Raw genomic sequence first — 18,536 nt, 5'->3', positions numbered from 1 at the left:
ATAGCATGTCATGTAGACAGCACAATAAGTGCATTGTATGTAGTCATAGCACTTCATAGTATATATGTACAGCATAGTATAGCACATATGTGTAGTTTATATGTATAGTGTCATTATATAGATATGTTCTAGTTATAGTTTATATGTATAGTGTCATTATATAGATATGTTCTAGTCACGGTCTTAGCTTACGCATGTTTCGCGATAAATGCATTTTGTTACATATGTGATGTATTCCCATGCTTTTTGTTCTTGCCTATTGTAAGTCGCTCTGGATTAAGAGCGTCTGCTAAATGCCTAAATTGTAAATTGTACAGTAGTAGTAGTTAATAGTACATTATATTACAGTACAGTACATATATATACTACAGTAGTAGTTAGTAGTACATTAGATTACAGTACAGTACATATATATACTACAGTAGTAGTAGTTAATAGTACATTAGATTACAGTACAGTACATATATATACTACAGTAGTAGTAGTTAATAGTACATTAGATTACAGTACAGTACATATATATATATATTACAGTAGTAGTAGTTAATAGTACATTAGATTACAGTACAGTACATATATATACTACAGTAGTAGTTAATAGTACATTAGATTACAGTACAGTACATATATATACTACAGTAGTAGTTAATAGTACATTAGATTACAGTACAGTACATATATATACTACAGTAGTAGTTAATAGTACATTAGATTACAGTACAGTACATATATATATACTACAGTAGTAGTAGTTAATAGTACATTAGATTACAGTACAGTACATATATATACTACAGTAGTAGTTAATAGTACATTAGATTACAGTACAGTACATATATATACTACAGTAGTAGTAGTTAATAGTACATTAGATTACAGTACAGTACATATATATACTACAGTAGTAGTAGTTAATAGTACATTAGATTACAGTACAGTACATATATATATACTACAGTAGTAGTAGTTAATAGTACATTAGATTACAGTACAGTACATATATATATATACTACAGTAGTAGTAGTTAATAGTACATTAGATTACAGTACAGTACATATATATACTACAGTAGTAGTTAATAGTACATTAGATTACAGTACAGTACATATATATACTACAGTAGTAGTAGTTAATAGTACATTAGTACTATACTTCTTACTGGTACATTGGTAGAGGTGGTGGAGTTAGCTGCTTTATAGCAGACAGTTTGAGAGGGGGAGAGGTGGTGGAGTTAGCTGCTTTATAGCAGACAGTTTGAGAAGGGGAGAGCTGGTGGAGTTAGCTGCTTTATAGCAGACAGTTTGAGAGGGGGAGAGCTGGTGGAGTTAGCTGCTTTATAGCAGACAGTTTGAGAGGGGGAGAGGTGGTGGAGTTAGCTGTTTTAGCAGACAGTTTGAGAGGGAGAGGTGGTAGAGTTAGCTGCTTTATAGCAGACAGTTTCAGAGGGGGAGAGGTGGTGGAGTTAGCTGCTTTTTAGCAGACAGTTTCAGAGGGGGAGAGGTGGTGGAGTTAGCTGCTTTATAGCAGACGGTTTCAGAGGGGGGGAGGTGGTGGAGTTAGCTGCTTTAGCAGACAGTTTGAGAGAGGGGGAGGTGGTGGAGTTAGCTGCTTTATAGCAGACAGTTTGAGAGGGGGAGAGGTGGTGGAGTTAACTGCTTTATAGCAGACAGTTTGAGAGGGGGAGAGGTGGTGGAGTTAGCTGCTTTATAGCAGACAGTTTGAGAGGGGGAGAGGTGGTGGAGTTAACTGCTTTATAGCAGACAGTTTGAGAGGGGGAGAGGTGATGGAGTTAACTGCTTTATAGCAGACAGATTGAGAGAGGGAGAGGTGGTGGAGTTAGCTGCTTTATAGCAGACAGTCTCTCTCTCCCTCTAGGTAATGTAATGCAAAGCCAATGTCTCTCTGTCTCTGTCTCTCTCTCTCTCTCTCTCTCTCTCTCTCTCTCTCTCTCTCTCTCTAGGTAATGTAATGTAAAGTGAATGTCTCTCTCTCTCCAGAGTACTGTGGCTCTATGTGTTCTCCCAGTGTTTCTAAGTCTCTCTACCTTCAGACGGTTGGAGAGAATCTACTGCTGAACATCTCAGTCATCTGGACAGGTGACAACACACACACACACACGCACGCACGCACGCACGCACGCACGCACGCACGCACGCACGTACGCACACAAGCTGCAATGCACGCACGCAGCAATGCACGCAATGAACGCAACGAATGCACACACGCTTCTCTCTCTCTCCATGCAGTAAGGTATAGTCTCTCTCTCTCTCCAGGCAGTAAGGTAGTCTCTCTCTCTCTCTCTCTCTCTCTCTCTCTCTCTCTCAATTCAATTCAATTCAATTCAATTCAATTCAATTCAATTAGCTTTATTGGCTTGAATGTAATAACTACAGTATTGCCAAAGCATACAATGCAGCAAAAAATTAAATAAATAAAATATAACAATATCAAACATACAAATAGAACATTAACTTACACAATACAATGTGCAAAATGTACAGTATTTGTGTGTGTGTGTGTGTGTGTGTGTGTGTGTGTGTGTGTGTGTGTGTGTGTGTGTGTGTGTGTGTGTGTGTGTGTGTGTGTGTGTGTGTGTGTGTGTGTGTGTGTGTGTGTGTGTGTGTGTGTGTGTGTGTGTGTGTGTGTGTCAAGATAATAGTCACATTTAGTGTTGTTTTCTATGTGTCCCTCATTTTGTGACATGTAGTCCCATCCTGTGCAGCCAGGTGTGCTGCAGGTCCCTCTCCTAACAGAATGAGTTGTTTGTCATTGTCATCTAGTTCCTTAAAATTTGGGATCAACAATTCAAATTTCCTAAAATATTCTGCTCTTATATTATCATATTTATTGCATTTTAATAGGAAGTGTGTCTCAGTCTCTACCTCAGCTGAGGTACAATGACCACACACTCTCTGTTCTGGAGGTAGATTGGACTTCTTGTGTCGTCCTTTCTCTATGGCCAGACTGTGGTCACTCACTCTGTATTTGGTCAAGATCTGTCTTTGCTTTTTATCTTTGACCAAAAACAGATACTCAGCCAGTTTATATTCATGTTTTAGGGCCAGATAACAATTAAGTTTGTTTTGAGTTTTGGTTTGATTAGTCCAATGTTCCAGATATGTGTCTTTTATTAGTTTACTAATTTGGTTGACTCTAATTAGTGGTTGTGAAGCAGTGCTGGTCTGAGGTTGAGGCTGGACACTGTTGTTGGGTTGTGAGTGATCAATAAGTCCCAGGACTAGTTGGCAGAAGGGACTCTTTTGGGGTTTCATCTCCTGGGATTACAGGGCCTGGAATCCCAGGCTGTCTTGGGGGCTTGATTTAAGGTGTAACCAAAATTTTAGTGTTCTTTTCCTAATGTTAATAATGAATGGGTAACGGCCTAATTCTGCCCTGCATGCATTGGTTGGTGTTTTTCTTTGGATGTTTAATATAGACCTACAGAATTCTGCATGCAGGGTTTCTGTGGGATGTTTGTCCCATCTAGTGTAGTCCTGGTGACTGAGTGGACCCCAAACCTCACTGCCATACAGTGCAATTGGTTGGATTATGCTGTCAAATATTTGTATCCAAATTCTAATAGGGATATCAATTTTGTAGAATTCTCTTTTAATAGCATAAAATGCTCTGCATGCTTTCTCTATCAGTGCACTCACTGCCAGACCAAAATTACCTGAGGCACTAATCTTTAGTCCCAGCTAATGAGAATACAGGGTATGATCTAACAGTGTATTTCCTAATTTAAATTTCCTGAGATCTGGCCTTCTTTTGGAAAATCATCACTTTAGATTTGTTCAAGTTTACAGTCAGGGCCCAGTTCTGACAGTACTGCTCCAGCAGGTCCAGGTGCTGCTGCAGTCCTTGTTGTGTGGGAGACAGCAACACCAGGTCGTCAGCATAGAGCAGGAATTTGACTTCCTTGTCATTAAGGGTTCTCTCTCTCTCTCTCTCTCTCTATCCAGGCAGTAAGGTGGTCTCCAGTGGTCTTTCGGTCTCTGGCCTATCAGAGGTGTCGGCCATCCTCCGCAGACCCCCCCTCATCTGGGACAACCTCCACGCCAATGACTACGACTCGCGTCGCCTGTTCCTGGGGCCCTTCAAGGGCCGCGAGGCGGGGCTCCTCCGGAGGGGGGGCCGCGGGGCCCTCAGGGGCCCGGGGGGGGCCCTCAGGGGCCTGCTGCTCAACCCCAACTGCGAGTTCGAGGCCAACTACATTCCGCTGCACACCCTGGGGGCGTGGCACCGCTCCGGGAGCCGGGAGGTCAAAGGTGACCTGCACTGCACTGCACTGCGCTGCGCTGCGCTGTGTGCTGTGCTGTGCTGTGCTGTGCTGTGCTGTGCTGTGTGCTGTGCTGTGCTGTGCTGTGCTGTGCTGTGCTGTGCTGTGCTGTGCTCTGTGCTGTGCTGTGCTCTGTGCTGTGCTGTGTGCTGTGCTGTGCTGTGCTGTGTGCTGTGCTGTGCTGTGTGCTGTGTGCTGTGCTGTGCTGTGTGCTGTGTGCTGTGCTGTGTGCTGTGTGCTGTGCTGTGCTGTGCTGTGCTGTGCTGTGCTGTGCTGTGTGCTGTGTGCTGTGTGCTGTGCTGTGCTGTGTGCTGTGCTGTGTGCTGTGCTGTGCTGTGTGCTGTGCTGTGCTGTGCTGTGCTGTGTGCTGTGCTGTGCTGTGCTGTGCTGTGCTGTGTGCTGTGTGCTGTGTGCTGTGTGCCTGTGTGCTGTGCTGTGCTGTGCTGTGTGCTGTGCTGTGCTGTGCTGTGCTGTGCTGTGCTGTGTGCTGTGTGCTGTGTGCTGTGTGCTGTGCTGTGCTGTGCTGTGTGCTGTGTGCTGTGCTGTGCTGTGTGCTGTGTGCTGTGTGCTGTGCTGTGCTGTGCTGTGCTGTGCTGTGCTGTGCTGTGCTGTGCTGTGCTGTGCTGTGCTGTGTGCTGTGCTGTGTGCTGTGCTGTGTGCTGTGTGCTGTGTGCTGTGTGCTGTGCTGTGCTGTGTGCTGTGCTGTGCTGTGCTGTGTGCTGTGCTGTGCTGTGCTGTGCTGTGCTGAAAAGTGTGCTTTGGGGGGGGGGGGGGGGGGGGGGGGGGGGGGTTGTAAGAATAGAACATCCCAGAAACAAACACTGCCTTCTGGACAAAGGATAAAGGAGTTTGGAGAGATCAGGATTAGAAAGTATAATGTTCTAATCTAGATGCTAACTGTGTGTGTGTGTGTGTGTGTGTGTGTGTGTGCGTGTGCGTGTGCAGATGAGTCATCAGAGTACTGTCCAGACAGAGCTCTGTCGTCTGCACTACACGACTGGATGGAAGAACTGAACCAGCCGTTACAACCAGGTAGTGTGTGTGTGTGTGTGTGTGTGTGTGTGTGTGTGTGTGTGTGTGTGTGTGTGTGTGTGTGTGTGTGTGTGTGTGTGTGTGTGTGTGTGTGTGTGTGTGTGTGTGTGTGTGTGTGTGTGTGTGTGTGTGTGTGTTTGTTTGTAACCTTTATTTCAGGGGAATCCAATTGAGACCAGGGTCTCTTTTTCAATGGCGCCCTGTATACAAATAAGAACATTTACATTTTACATACATGACATGGACACACAGTACAACAAATATAATCCACAAGCACATACACACAGAAACAAAACCTTGTAACCAAATGTTACAGAAAACAGGTGCATATGCCTTCCTCTAGTGTGAGGTCAGTTAAGAGTATCTTAAAAGTAGTAAACGAAATAAAAACATTCAACTTCAATTTATTTTGACAACCATTCCATAAATGTGGAGCATACACCCTGAAGGCAGTATCTCCCAATGTAGTAGTAGTTTTTGGTACCTTCAATAAAAGCATATCTTGTGATCTAGTACCATAAGCTGATGTATTGAGAGCTAGCAGTTTTGTTAAATACAGAGGTAGTTTACCAATTAAAGCTTTATACGTGAACAGGGTAGCATGTTGTTTCCTTCTAAGAGCCAGAGAGGACCATTCTACTGAGGTATATAATGCACAGTGATGTGTTCTGAAACCTGCTCCTGTAATAAAGCGGAGTGCACTGTGATAAATTGCGTCCAAGGGTTTTAGAATGCTGTCAGTGGCATGCATATACAGGATATCTCCATAATCAAAAATTGGCATAATTGTTGCTTGGATTATCCTCTTTCTATTCTCTTTAGAGAAACATAATCTATTTCGATAGAGGAAGCCAATTTTAGGTTTGATTTTCTTTGTTAGATTTGTTATATGTGTATTAAAAGAGAAATCCTCATCTAGCCAGATCCCTAAATACTTATATGATGAGACCCGCTCAATGTGTGCCCCTCTCAGAGACAATATGGGGTCACCTGTTTCCACTTTTGTTTTATTTGAAAACAACATGTACTTCGTCTTGCCTACATTTAGGGCAAGTTTAAGATCCACTAGTGCATGCTGAATAATGTTAAAAGCAGATTGTAAGTTAAATATAGCTTGACTACTTGATGGGGCAGTGGTGTATAAAATTGTGTCATCAGCATAAAAATGAATATCGCAGTTCTCAATGTTCTTTGAGATTTCATTAATATAAATAGTAAATAAAATGGGTCCAAGTATGGAGCCTTGGGGGACTCCTTTTTTAACTTCTAAGAAGTTCGATTTAATGTCTCCAACCATAATGGCTTGGGTTCTGTTTGATAAATAGTCCTGGAACCAAGAACAGGCCATGCTATCTAAACCAATACATTTTAATCTCTGCATTAAAATGGTATGATCCACCGTATCGAAGGCTTTTGCCAGGTCAATAAAAATGGCTGCACATTTTAATTTTTTGTCCAGTGCAGTTGCTATGTCATTTACGACCAATGATGTTGCTGTGGTTGTACTGTGTCCAGGCCTGAAGCCTGACTGAAAAGTGTTCAAGATGTTATTAATGCTTAAAAAGCTACAGAGCTGCTGTTTGACAAGTGCTTCGAAGATTTTAGCCAGGCATGATAATTTAGAAATGGGCCTATAATTATTAACCGCACTTGCATCTCCCCCTTTGAATAGTGGGCTTACTTGTGCAGATTTCCACACAATTGGAATAGTTCCTGAAGCTATGGATAAATTAAAAATATGCGTTACAGATGGGGCAATCAGTGGAGCTGCAAGTTTTAGCAAACTAGGCACCATATTGTCCTCGCCAGTGGATTTGTTCGCATCAATATGAGTTAGCTCAAGTAAAACATCTGTCACAGTAAACTCTTTGAATGAAAACGAATCTCTGTTTTCCTCCACTGTGGATGTGCTTGAATCAGCTGCAGATAAACCTCCTGCAGGGGAGGGATCGGATCTTTCAAAAAGATTTCCAGCGGTTATAAAATGTTGATTAAAGAAATCACACATCAGCTGTTTATCAGTAATAGGGCCATCCTCTGTGTCAAGAGATTTTGGCAGTGCAGATGCAATAGGACCAGAGTTTAGGGATTTTACAATTTTCCAGAATTTTGAAGGATTATTTTCAGATTGTACCAGTGATGAACAGTAAAAATCTGATTTGGCCTTCGTTGTAAGCAGGCAGCATTTGTTTCTCAGCCGTCTAAAGACGTGCCAATCTGCTTCTCTCTTAGATGTCCTTGCTGCCCGCCATGCTTTATCCCTTGCTCGCAGTTCCATGGATAGAACATTTGTGAACCAGGGATTTGATCTATTTTTTATTCTTAGCCTTTTAAAAGGAGCAAGCCTATCAGTGATAGTATTAAAAACAGTGGTTAAATGATTTAGTGCAAGATCAGGATCTGGGATAACACCAGAAAGGCTCAGGTCGCTACGAGAGATCTCGTGCAGGAAGCCTTGGTCACTTAAATTTTTAAAGTTTCTTTTAGTGACAAAACAAGTTGGAGTTTTGGCTTTCATATCTCTAATACATACCACGGGGCAATGATCGCTGAAGCCCAGGGCAAAACCCCACTCAAATTATATTTATGTGGTCTGTTTGTTAAAATGACATCAATCAAGGTTGATCTATCAATATTTTTTAAATTCGGTCGAGTAAAATCTTTAATTAATTGTGTTAAATTAAGGTTAACACATACCTCCTTAAAAGTGCTGGGGGATTGGGAAAGCCAGTCCGAGTTTGCATCTCCGGTGACCAGGAGCTCCGTATTGGCATAATCCGAAAGGATATGCGATAGTTTTTCTATAGCACTTGGTGGAGCACGTGGGGGGCGATATATGCCTGCTATTACAACATTTGTTTGTGTGTGTGTGTGTGTGTGTGTGTGGATGAGGCAGATTTTCCATTATTCCCAAATCTGATCTCTCTGTATTCCACTGTCACATCTAAAGTCTCTCTAGAAGCGTTTATATTCCACCTTTTCTCGTCCCTGCAGGTCGCTCCCCCGCTGCGCCCAGCAACGCCCGCACCAAGACCCCCGACGGCCCTCCCCCAGCCCCTCCCCCAGCCTCTCCCCCAGCCCCTCCCCCAGCCTCTCCCCCAGCCCCTCCCCCAGCCCCTCCCCCAGCCTCTCCCCCAGCCCCTCCCCCAGCCTCTCCCCCAGCCCCTCTCCCAGCCTCTCCCCCAGCCCCTCCCCCAGCCTCTCTCCCAGCCTCTCTCCCGGCCTCTCCCCCAGCCCCTCCCCCAGCCTCTCCCCCAGCCTCTCCCCCAGCCTCTCTCCCAGCCCCTCTCCCAGCCTCTGTCCCAGCCTCTCCCCCAGCCCCTCTCCCAGCCTCTGTCCCAGCCTCTCCCCCAGCCTCTCTCCCAGCCTCTCCCCCAGCCCCTCTCCCAGCCTCTCCCCCAGCCCCTCTCCCAGCCTCTCTCCCAGCCTCTCCCCCAGCCCCTCTCCCAGCCTCTCTCCCAGCCTCTCTCCCAGCCTCTCCCCCGGCCCCTCCCCCGGCCTCTCTCCCGGCCTCTCTCCCGGCCTCTCTCCCGGCCTCTCTCCCGGCCTCTCTCCCGGCCTCTCTCCCGGCCTCTCTCCCGGCCTCTCCCCCGGCCTCTCTCCCAGCCTCTCTCCCAGCCTCTCTCCCAGCCTCTCCCCCGGCCCCTCCCCCGGCCTCTCTCCCGGCCTCTCTCCCGGCCTCTCTCCCGGCCTCTCTCCCGGCCTCTCCCCCGGCCTCTCTCCCAGCCTCTCCCCCAGCCCCTCCCCCGGCCTCTCTCCCGGCCTCTCTCCCGGCCTCTCTCCCGGCCTCTCTCCCGGCCTCTCCCCCGGCCTCTCCCCCGGCCTCTCCCCCGGCCTCTCTCCCGGCCTCTCTCCCGGCCTCTCTCCCGGCCTCTCCCCCGGCCTCTCTCCCAGCCTCTCCCCCAGCCTCTCTCCCAGCCTCTCTCCCAGCCAGAGACCCCTCAGCCTCTCCCCCAGCCAGAGACCCCTCAGCCCTGGCCAGAGACCCCTCTCCCCCAGCCAGAGACCCCTCAGCCCTGGCCAGAGACCCCTCTCCCCCGGCCAGAGACCCCTCAGCCCTGGCCAAGCCCCTGCCTGTCTTCCCCCTGACGTCTGGATCTCCTCCAGGCTCGCCGGCCAAAGATCCACCACCGCCACCACCGCCCGCCGGGGGGAGAGGACGAGGAGGAGGAGAAGATGGGGAGAACACGAACAGACCTCAGCCGTCCAGACCCCAGAAGGCCCAGGGTCGGGGGGGCGTGTGTGGTGGGAAGGGGCTTCTAAGCGAGTCCCAGGTAAGCACCTCACTCCCAGTCTTCCATCGTAGTCTGAAAACACACCTCTTCAGACTCCATCTTAGCCCGTAGCACTTGCCCTAGCCTCGACGACCTTACAGGCGTATGCAAAGGCTCAACTTATGTAACTTAGACAGCTTTTTATGCAGACTTTGATAGCATTGTATACAGACTTATAGCATGTTATGACAGCACATTGTATGCAGTCATAGCACTTATAGTATGTTTATATGTATAGACGCCTTAAGAGACGACGTCACACTGATAAGAAACAGGATGCGCGCGCAGGCCGGCAGCACAAGAACCCTTCCTCTCATAAGATGCAATGGAAAAGTTCTAACTGCACTCACGTGTAAAAAATGCCCCATCAAACTTTCAGATGCTGTTTTTCTCCCAGTGTGGAGGAAGAATGATTAGGATTTGTATTTCTCTCGCCCTTGAAATATATAATCCTTGGTTTCTGTTGTGTTTGAACAATAATAGCAATTCAAAACAGTTGTGCACGGCTGCACGCGCGCCTGCAGCCCATCAAGTATAATGTATGCTTCGTCCCGTGATGGTGTCGCGCACGCAGACCTCTACGCTCACAACAGTCGCATCTGTGATGCGATGTGAGCTTGTATATCAGCTGTTCTCTGTGCGCAACACTGTTGCGCTTTGAAGTATAAATGTCTCCTAGGGTGCATCTCACTAGCCAACACACAAGAGGAGGTTGAATGTACTGAAACCAGCGCTCCCCAAAACAACAGGTTTTGAGATCTGTTGGGAATTGATTACATGAAACAGTCACCCGTTCGCCCAGTCCCAATGATTGTAAACAAATAATTGGTCTATAGTTTCATTATATAGATATTCTACTGTTACGTTCTTAGTTTACGCATGTTTCATGATAACTACTTTTTATGTATGTGATGTATTGCCATGCTTTTTGTTATTGCTTAATGTAAATCGCTCTGGATTAAGAACGTTTGATGAATGCCTAAATTGTAAATGGTAATTGTAAGCAAGTCCACACTCACAACACCAGAGGGAGTTCAACAAACCATGTGCAACCCATATTCGGCTCAAACAAGGGACTAAATCCATTTCGCTCCTATGCCACCAACATGTGGATCGCCCTACCAACAGTCATTAAGACATGCAAATCCCTTGACTCCTTTAAAACCGCTCTCAAATGGGACGGACGGCCTGAGTCCCCCCCGCCCCCTTTGTTCCCACTGATCGTCCACAACGTAACTGTTCTTGACTGACTCGTTTGAAATGGACCCATTCTGCATACTGTGAAATATAATATAATGAAATGTACCCATTCTGCATACTGTCAATCAATCAATCAACCAACCAGGTGCGTCTGCTGGTGGGTCTCCACTACCTTCCTCACGAGCACGGCCCGGCGGGCCGGAGGCTGCTGAGCGACCTGACCTGGCTGAAGACTCACTGTCACCTGGTCAGCTCTGGAGGCAAGAAGACCCCCCCGCACAAGGTTGGTCCACACGCACGCACGCACGCACGCAGCCACGCACGCACGCACGCACGCACGCACGCACGCACGCACGCGCGCACGCACGCACGCACGCACGCACGCACGCACGCACGCAGCCACGCACGCACGCACGCACGCACGCACGCACGCACGCACGCACGCACGCACGCACACACGTAGTACAGTCAACCTCAGTCTGATACTGTTGTACTGACCAGTACAACCTCAGTCTGATACTGTTGTACTGACCGGTACAACCTCAGTCTGATACTGTTGTACTGACCGGTACAACCTCAGTCTGATACTGTTGTACTGACCAGTACAACCTCAGTCTGATACTGTTGTACTGACCAGTACAACCTCAGTCTGATACTGTTGTACTGACCAGTACAATCACAGTCTGATACTGTTTACTGACCAGTACAACCTGAGTCTGATACTGTTGTAGTAGTCTCTCTACCAGAGAGAGAGAGAGAGAGAGAGAGAGTGAGAGAGTGTTGTGACCCTGTGTCTCTCTACCATCAGGTGGGTGAGTGGCGGGCGGTTGCCAGATCCCTCGTGTCTCTGTGTGATGACATCGCTGAGCTTCACTGCAGCGTGATTGGCTCGGCCAACCGAGCCGCGCTCTACGACCTTTACCCTTACGTCTGGGACCTCCGAAACACCGCCCTGCTCACCAAGGCCTTCACCTATTGGCTGGGTGAGTTTAACTGCTCAGCAAGGCCTTCACCTATTGGCTGGGTGAGTTTAACTGCTCACCAAGGCCTTCACCTATTGGCTGGGTGAGTTTAACTGCTCACCAAGGCCTTCACCTATTGGCTGGGTGAGTTTATAGACTGACCAAGGCCTTCACCTATTGGCTGGGTGAGTTTATAGACTGACCAAGGCCTTCACCTATTGGCTGGGTGAGTTTATAGACTGACCAAGGCCTTCACCTATTGGCTGGGTGAGTTTATAGACTGACCAAGGTCTTCACCTATTGGCTGGGTGAGTTTATAGACTGACCAATAACAACGTTGTATCTTGGTCTCTCCTTCGCCTCATGCACGTGGGGCTCAGATGGACGTATACTGAGTGACAGCGCCACCTTTGGCTCCTGGAAGAACTGCTTCCACTGTGAGTAGACGGTCCACCTGCTTTGCAGCACTTTACAACACTTTACAACACGTTACCACACTTTACCACACTGTACAACACTTTACAACACTTTACAACCCTTTACCACACTTTACCACACTTTACAACACTGTACAACACTTTACCACACTTTACAACACTTTACAACACTTTACAAAACTTTAAAGCACTGTACAACACTTTACAACACTTTACAACACTTTACAGCACTTTACAACACTTTACAACACTTCCATTTAGCTCTGATCTCCTGTTGGAGGGTGTAACGATATTGTAACTGCATCAAAAAATCTAATTTAATTTCAAGAATGAAACAAATATGGAAATAGAAACTTAACATTAAGTATTGTTTGGCTTTTTTAAATCCCTAATGATGAATGTTTCCCTTAAAAACTGCTCTAGTCCAAGTTATAATATATCTATACATATCTGTCCCCTATCCACAGATAGTCCATGTTATAGTGTCCATATCTGTCCTCTATCCACAGATAGTCCATGTTATAGTGTCCATATCTGTCCCCTATCCACAGATAGTCCATGTTATAGTGTCCATATCTGTCCCCTATCCACAGATAAGGTCATTACACACTGGCGAATTAGCGACGCGAATTATTCGTGCGAATAATTCGCCTTTTTTTAAAACCAATTGAAGTCAATGCAAGCTTCCACATCAGTGGCGAATGTGCGAATGTGCGAAAATGCGACCGGTTTCGCTCTTTATTTGTTCGCTCCGGTGTTCGCTCCGGTGTCGAATTTTTAATTCGCGTCGCTAATTCGCCAGTGTGTAATGACCTTTAGTCCATGTTATAGTGTCCATATCTGTCCCCTATCCACAGATAGTCCATGTTATAGTGTCCATATCTGTCCCCTATCCACAGATAGTCCATGTTATAGTGTCCATATCTGTCCTCTATCCACAGATAGTCCATGTTATAGTGTCCATATCTGTCCCCTATCCACAGATAGTCCATGTTATAGTGTCCATATCTGTCCCCTATCCACAGATAGTCCATGTTATAGTGTCCATATCTGTCCCCTATCCACAGATAGTCCATGTTATAGTGTCCATATCTGTCCACTATCCACAGATAGTCCATGTTATAGTGTCCATATCTGTCCTCTATCCACAGATAGTCCATGTTATAGTGTCCATATCTGTCCCCTATCCACAGATAGTCCATGTTATAGTGTCCATATATGTCCCCTATCCACAGATAGTCCATGTTATAGTGTCCATATCTGTCCCCTATCCACAGATAGTCCATGTTATAGTGTCCATATCTGTCCCCTATCCACAGATAGTCCATGTTATAGTGTCCATATCTGTCCTCTATCCACAGATAGTCCATGTTATAGTGTCCATATCTGTCCTCTATCCACAGATAGTCCATGTTATAGTGTCCATATCTGTCCTCTATCCACAGATAGTCCATGTTATAGTGTCCATATCTGTCCTCTATCCACAGATAGTCCATGTTATAGTGTCCATATCTGTCCTCTATCCACAGATAGTCCATGTTATAGTGTCCATATCTGTCCCCTATCCACAGATAGTCCATGTTATAGTGTCCATATCTGTCCACTATCCACAGATAGTCCATGTTATAGTGTACATATCTGTCCCCTATCCACAGATAGTCCATGTTATAGTGTCCATATCTATCACTATCCACAGATAGTCCATGTTATAGGCCCTCATTTATCAATTGAGTGTAAAATCCGCCCCAAATTCGAGTGTAGGTTTCGTAGTACACCCACGTCGGGTCGGCATTTATAAAGTGATCGCAGACAGCTGATCCTTCCTAATTTCATTCCTAGCAGTAATAAATGTGACGGCTGAAATCAATCTGGCACGCCCTATAAAATCAAGCCTCGCCCTCGTTTTTGCGACATGAACAACTGCAATACGACCTGGAAACCATGGTTACAGGAACAAAAAGTTTCCCTCGCTTGCCTAAGTTGCCTTGTTGCCCCCTCTCATACACACACACACACACACACACACACACACACAGACGCACGCACGCACACGCAACTTGTTGTATCTTAAATAAATAAACCTGCATGAATTAAATAAAGCTGTAGGGCTACCCTGTCTGTTTCTCCTCTCGCTTCGCTTCCCTTGCTGCCCGCCTCACCCCCCCCCCCCCCCCGCACGCACGCACGCACATATCGCAATTTGCAAGCAACTGTCACTGTGTGTTGTTAGTTGTATATTAAATTATTAAAGTCTTTTTAATTTAATATACAACAAGATATATTAGTGAACGAAAACCTGAACCTGTGAACCATGAATTAAATAACAAATAGACACACACACGCTGCTGTTTTGCATAGGTGCTCCTCCTGTCCTGTCTGTCTGTCTCTCTATCACTGTGGTCCGTCCGTGACACCGTGACCAACTGACCATGCACCGCACGTTCGAGAGTCTATTTAGATTGCCTCGCAGTCGCTAGTCGCTGCAGTGGGGGGGCAGTCAACTGTCAATATATGAATGTGCAGCCAAAACCGTATAGCCTCATGTGGCTGGCACTGGTGGTAGTGGTGGTGGGCTGGCTGGCTGGGTAGTCTACCTATCTCCGATGCGGTTCCCACTTGCGCTGGCACGGTACATTTGGCATTCGAGCGACGCGTCGGGTTTATTAAACGAGGAGGAGATTGCACATACCGTAACTCCAGAAAGACATCGGCCTGCTGTAGATTAGGCTACAGTAGGCTACCCACGTTGGGACTCTCCGCAGCTGCACCACTGCACTATAGTACTCTCCAACGTCCCGTCATGGAAATATTTCAGCACAAATATTTCAGCCCAAATCCTTGCATGTATGAGCTCATGCAAAACACTGTTTAAATGGCTTAGCATACCTTGCAACATTGTTTTTAATTGCGCAATTTTAATTGCTTGCTTGTAAAGTTGGAAATCTCCTACTAATTTCATATGACACAAAGACACATCGTTGATGTATTCTTTTACTTTTTTTTTTACATTTAGCCCATACAGTTTTATATAAACATTTTAGGAGTGAATAGCCTACATATGTTTAGATGCCTGTGACAGCCTCTCAGCTGGTCAAACAATGCTGCTCCGCTGTTCTACGACAGAAAAACAGGTGAGGACAAAGCGTACGACAGCTCCCGACCAGACGTGATTTCTATCTTGGCACACGATCAATTTCAAACTTTGGCGCAAATCGTAAATGCCGAACATTGCGGTAATTTCGGCGTACACCCATATTTTGGCGTACGCACGGTTGATAAATGAGGGCCATAGTGTCCATATCTATCACTATCCACAGATAGTCCATGTTATAGTGTCCATATCTATCACTATCCACAGATAGTCCATGTTATAGTGTCCATATCTGTCCTCTATCCACAGATAGTCCATGTTATAGTGTCCATATCTGTCCCCTATCCACAGATAGTCCATGTTATAGTGTCCATATCTATCACTATCCACAGATAGTCCATGTTATAGTGTCCATATCTGTCCCCTATCCACAGATAGTCCATGTTATAGTGTCCATATCTGTCCTCTATCCACAGATAGTCCATGTTATAGTGTCCATATCTGTCCCCTATCCACAGATAGTCCATGTTATAGTGTCCATATCTATCACTATCCACAGATAGTCCATGTTATAGTGTCCATATCTGTCCCCTATCCACAGATAGTCCATGTTATAGTGTCCATATCTGTCCTCTATCCACAGATAGTCCATGTTATAGTGTCCATATCTGTCCCCTATCCACAGATAGTCCATGTTATAGTGTCCATATCTGTCCTCTATCCACAGATAGTCCATGTTATAGTGTCCATATCTGTCCCCTATCCACAGATAGTCCATGTTATAGTGTCCATATCTATCACTATCCACAGATAGTCCATGTTATAGTGTCCATCTATCCACTATCCCCCTCGTTACACCCTAGTTAACGTAACAGGTGCTCCTTCTCTCTGATTGGCTGTTTCTGCATGTTGATGACATCATATGATTGACAGGTGCTCCTGTCTCCTTCTATCTGATAGGGTGCGGGACGGCCACGGGGGCGGAACTTCTCGGGGTGGACTCAGAACCTTGGGTGTTCAAAGGGGGCGTGTCTGGGGAAGTGCAGGTACGTGTTTTCAGACTCCATCTTAGCCCGTAGCTCCTCCCCTAGCCCATAGCCCCTCCCCTAGCCCGTAGCTCCTCCCCTAGCCCGTAGCTCCTCCCCTAGCCTCGACGACCTTACAGGCGTATGCAAAGGCTCAACTTATGGAACTTAGATATCACTTTATGTAGACATGATTGATTGATTGATTGAAATATTTATTAACAGTTTGCAGAATTACAGTACATTTCAAGCACAAACTCAATACAAAGGCTGTTAACTGTGAGTGGACGACCCAATTAAGCATTACACTTGTTTACAAGAGGGTCCACCATGTTCAATTCATCATCAACATTTAGAGACGTACAAATAGACACTTCTATATAGACAAAGAACAGAACAGGAATTCATCATAATGGAGGTAACAAGGGAAAAGAAACATATACATTGAGGGAAAAAGGGGGGGGGGCACTTTATAGTATAGTATGTATAGTTTATATGAATAGTTTCATTATATAGATATTCTACTGTTATGTTCTTAGCTTACGCATGTTTCATGATAACTACTTTTTATATATGTGATGTATTGACATGCTTTTTGTTCTTGCTTAATGTAAATTGCTCTGGATTAAGAGCGTCTGATAAATGCCTGAATTGTGATTGGCCGGAATGAGATGATGTATACGATGATAAGAGCGCCGCTCACTTCACACAGGTGTGTTTTTTTTGTGGGGGGGGGGGGGGAGTCATTTCAGGGAAGACAAGCTTCCACATGCGTAAACCTAACCAATACCCACCAATACCCTGTGTGTGTGTGTGTGTGTGTGTGTGTGTGTGTGTGTGTGTGTGTGTGTGTGTGTGTGTGTGTGTGTGTGTGTGTGTGTGTGTGTGTGTGTGTGTGTGTGTGTGTGTGTGTGTGTGTGTGTGTGTGTGTGTAGATGCTCCTACCTCTAGGGGGCAGCAGTGATCTCTTCACTCATCCTCCTCCTCTCTTCCCGACCTCTCGTCTTTACAACATCAGACCTTATCACGCCACGGACAAGGTGTGGCACGCACGCACGCACGCACGCACGCACGCACGCACGCACGCACGCACGCACGCACGCACGCACGCACGCACGCACGCACGCACGCGCGCGCGCTGCGTCAGCTCCATCTCAGGACTCTGTGTGTGTGTGTGTGTGTGTGCGTGTGTGTGTGTGTGTGTGTGCGTGCGTGTGTGCGTGCAGGTAGAGTTGTATCGTATGGTGCGTCAGCTCCATCTCAGGACTCGAGGTGTCCAGGAGGCCAGAGCAGCTCATCCTGATGTCATAGGAGACAGGTGTGTATCGCTATGATGTCATAGGAGACAGGTGTGTATCGCTATGATGTCATAGGAGACAGGTGTGTATCGCTATGATGTCATAGGACACAGGTGTGTATTGCTATGATGTCATAGGAGACAGGTGTGTATTGCTATGATGTCATAGGAGACAGGTGTGTATCGCTATGATGTCATAGGAGACAGGTGTGTATCGCTATGATGTCATAGGACACAGGTGTGTATTGCTATGATGTCATAGGAGACAGGTGTGTATTGCTATGATGTCATAGGACACAGGTGTGTATTGCTATGATGTCATAGGAGACAGGTGTGTATTGCTATGATGTCATAGGAGACAGGTGTGTATCGCTATGATGTCATTATGTTCTTTACTAGTGGGGGGAGGGGGGGATATACCTAGGCAAGGTTTGAAACGTGAAACAACACAACATTTCCTTTATGATGTTCAGTTCAGTTTATTTATTTCATTAAAAACAGATTAATTAAGCAGTGCCTGCTTTGTTGTTTTTTTTTGCAAAAGAAATATTGACCAAAAAGGTGTAGGCTGAAGCCTAAGCTTCATTGGAGACAGGTGTGTAGGGATGATGTCATTATGATGTCATTGGAGACGGGTGTGTAGGGATGATGTCATTATGATGTCATTGGAGACAGGTGTGTAGGAATGATGTCATTATGATGTCATTGGAGACAGGTGTGTAGGAATGATGTCATTATGATGTCATTGGAGACAGGTGAGTAGGCCTTGTGTCCAGACTACAGCCTGGTATTTAGGGTGGTTGTGTTCCAGGTGTCCAGGTGCCTGGGGGTGTGGTCTTTAGGGTGGTTGTGTTCCATGTGTCCAGGTGTCTGGGGGCGTGGTCTTTAGGGTGGTTGTGTTCCATGTGTCCAGGTGTCTGGGGGCGTGCCTGGGGGCG

At 46.1% G+C, this 18,536-nt stretch overlaps 1 protein-coding gene across 1 annotated transcript in view; it reads left to right on the top strand.

Annotated features, from left to right (window-relative positions):
• LOC306928758 (protein O-GlcNAcase) overlaps positions 1-18,536 on the top strand; it is a 70,319-nt gene that overhangs the window by 46,331 nt on the left and 5,452 nt on the right. The window contains exons 6-18 of the mRNA XM_079509030.1: positions 1,999-2,097; positions 3,964-4,269; positions 5,226-5,312; positions 8,307-8,404; positions 8,439-8,497; positions 8,547-9,157; positions 9,207-9,586; positions 10,932-11,069; positions 11,595-11,769; positions 12,129-12,185; positions 16,237-16,322; positions 17,237-17,341; positions 17,528-17,619. Of these exons, the coding sequence (XP_079365156.1) occupies positions 1,999-2,097; positions 3,964-4,269; positions 5,226-5,312; positions 8,307-8,404; positions 8,439-8,497; positions 8,547-9,157; positions 9,207-9,586; positions 10,932-11,069; positions 11,595-11,769; positions 12,129-12,185; positions 16,237-16,322; positions 17,237-17,341; positions 17,528-17,619 (2,293 nt within the window). The remainder of the gene's footprint in view (positions 1-1,998; positions 2,098-3,963; positions 4,270-5,225; positions 5,313-8,306; positions 8,405-8,438; positions 8,498-8,546; positions 9,158-9,206; positions 9,587-10,931; positions 11,070-11,594; positions 11,770-12,128; positions 12,186-16,236; positions 16,323-17,236; positions 17,342-17,527; positions 17,620-18,536) is intronic.

The sequence above is a fragment of the Electrona antarctica genome (genome assembly GCF_951216825.1).
Source record: "Electrona antarctica genome assembly, chromosome: 8".
NCBI lineage: Eukaryota > Metazoa > Chordata > Actinopteri > Myctophiformes > Myctophidae > Electrona > Electrona antarctica.
Note: the sequence above shows the minus strand (reverse complement) of the source record. Positions and strands in the feature narration are given on the sequence as shown.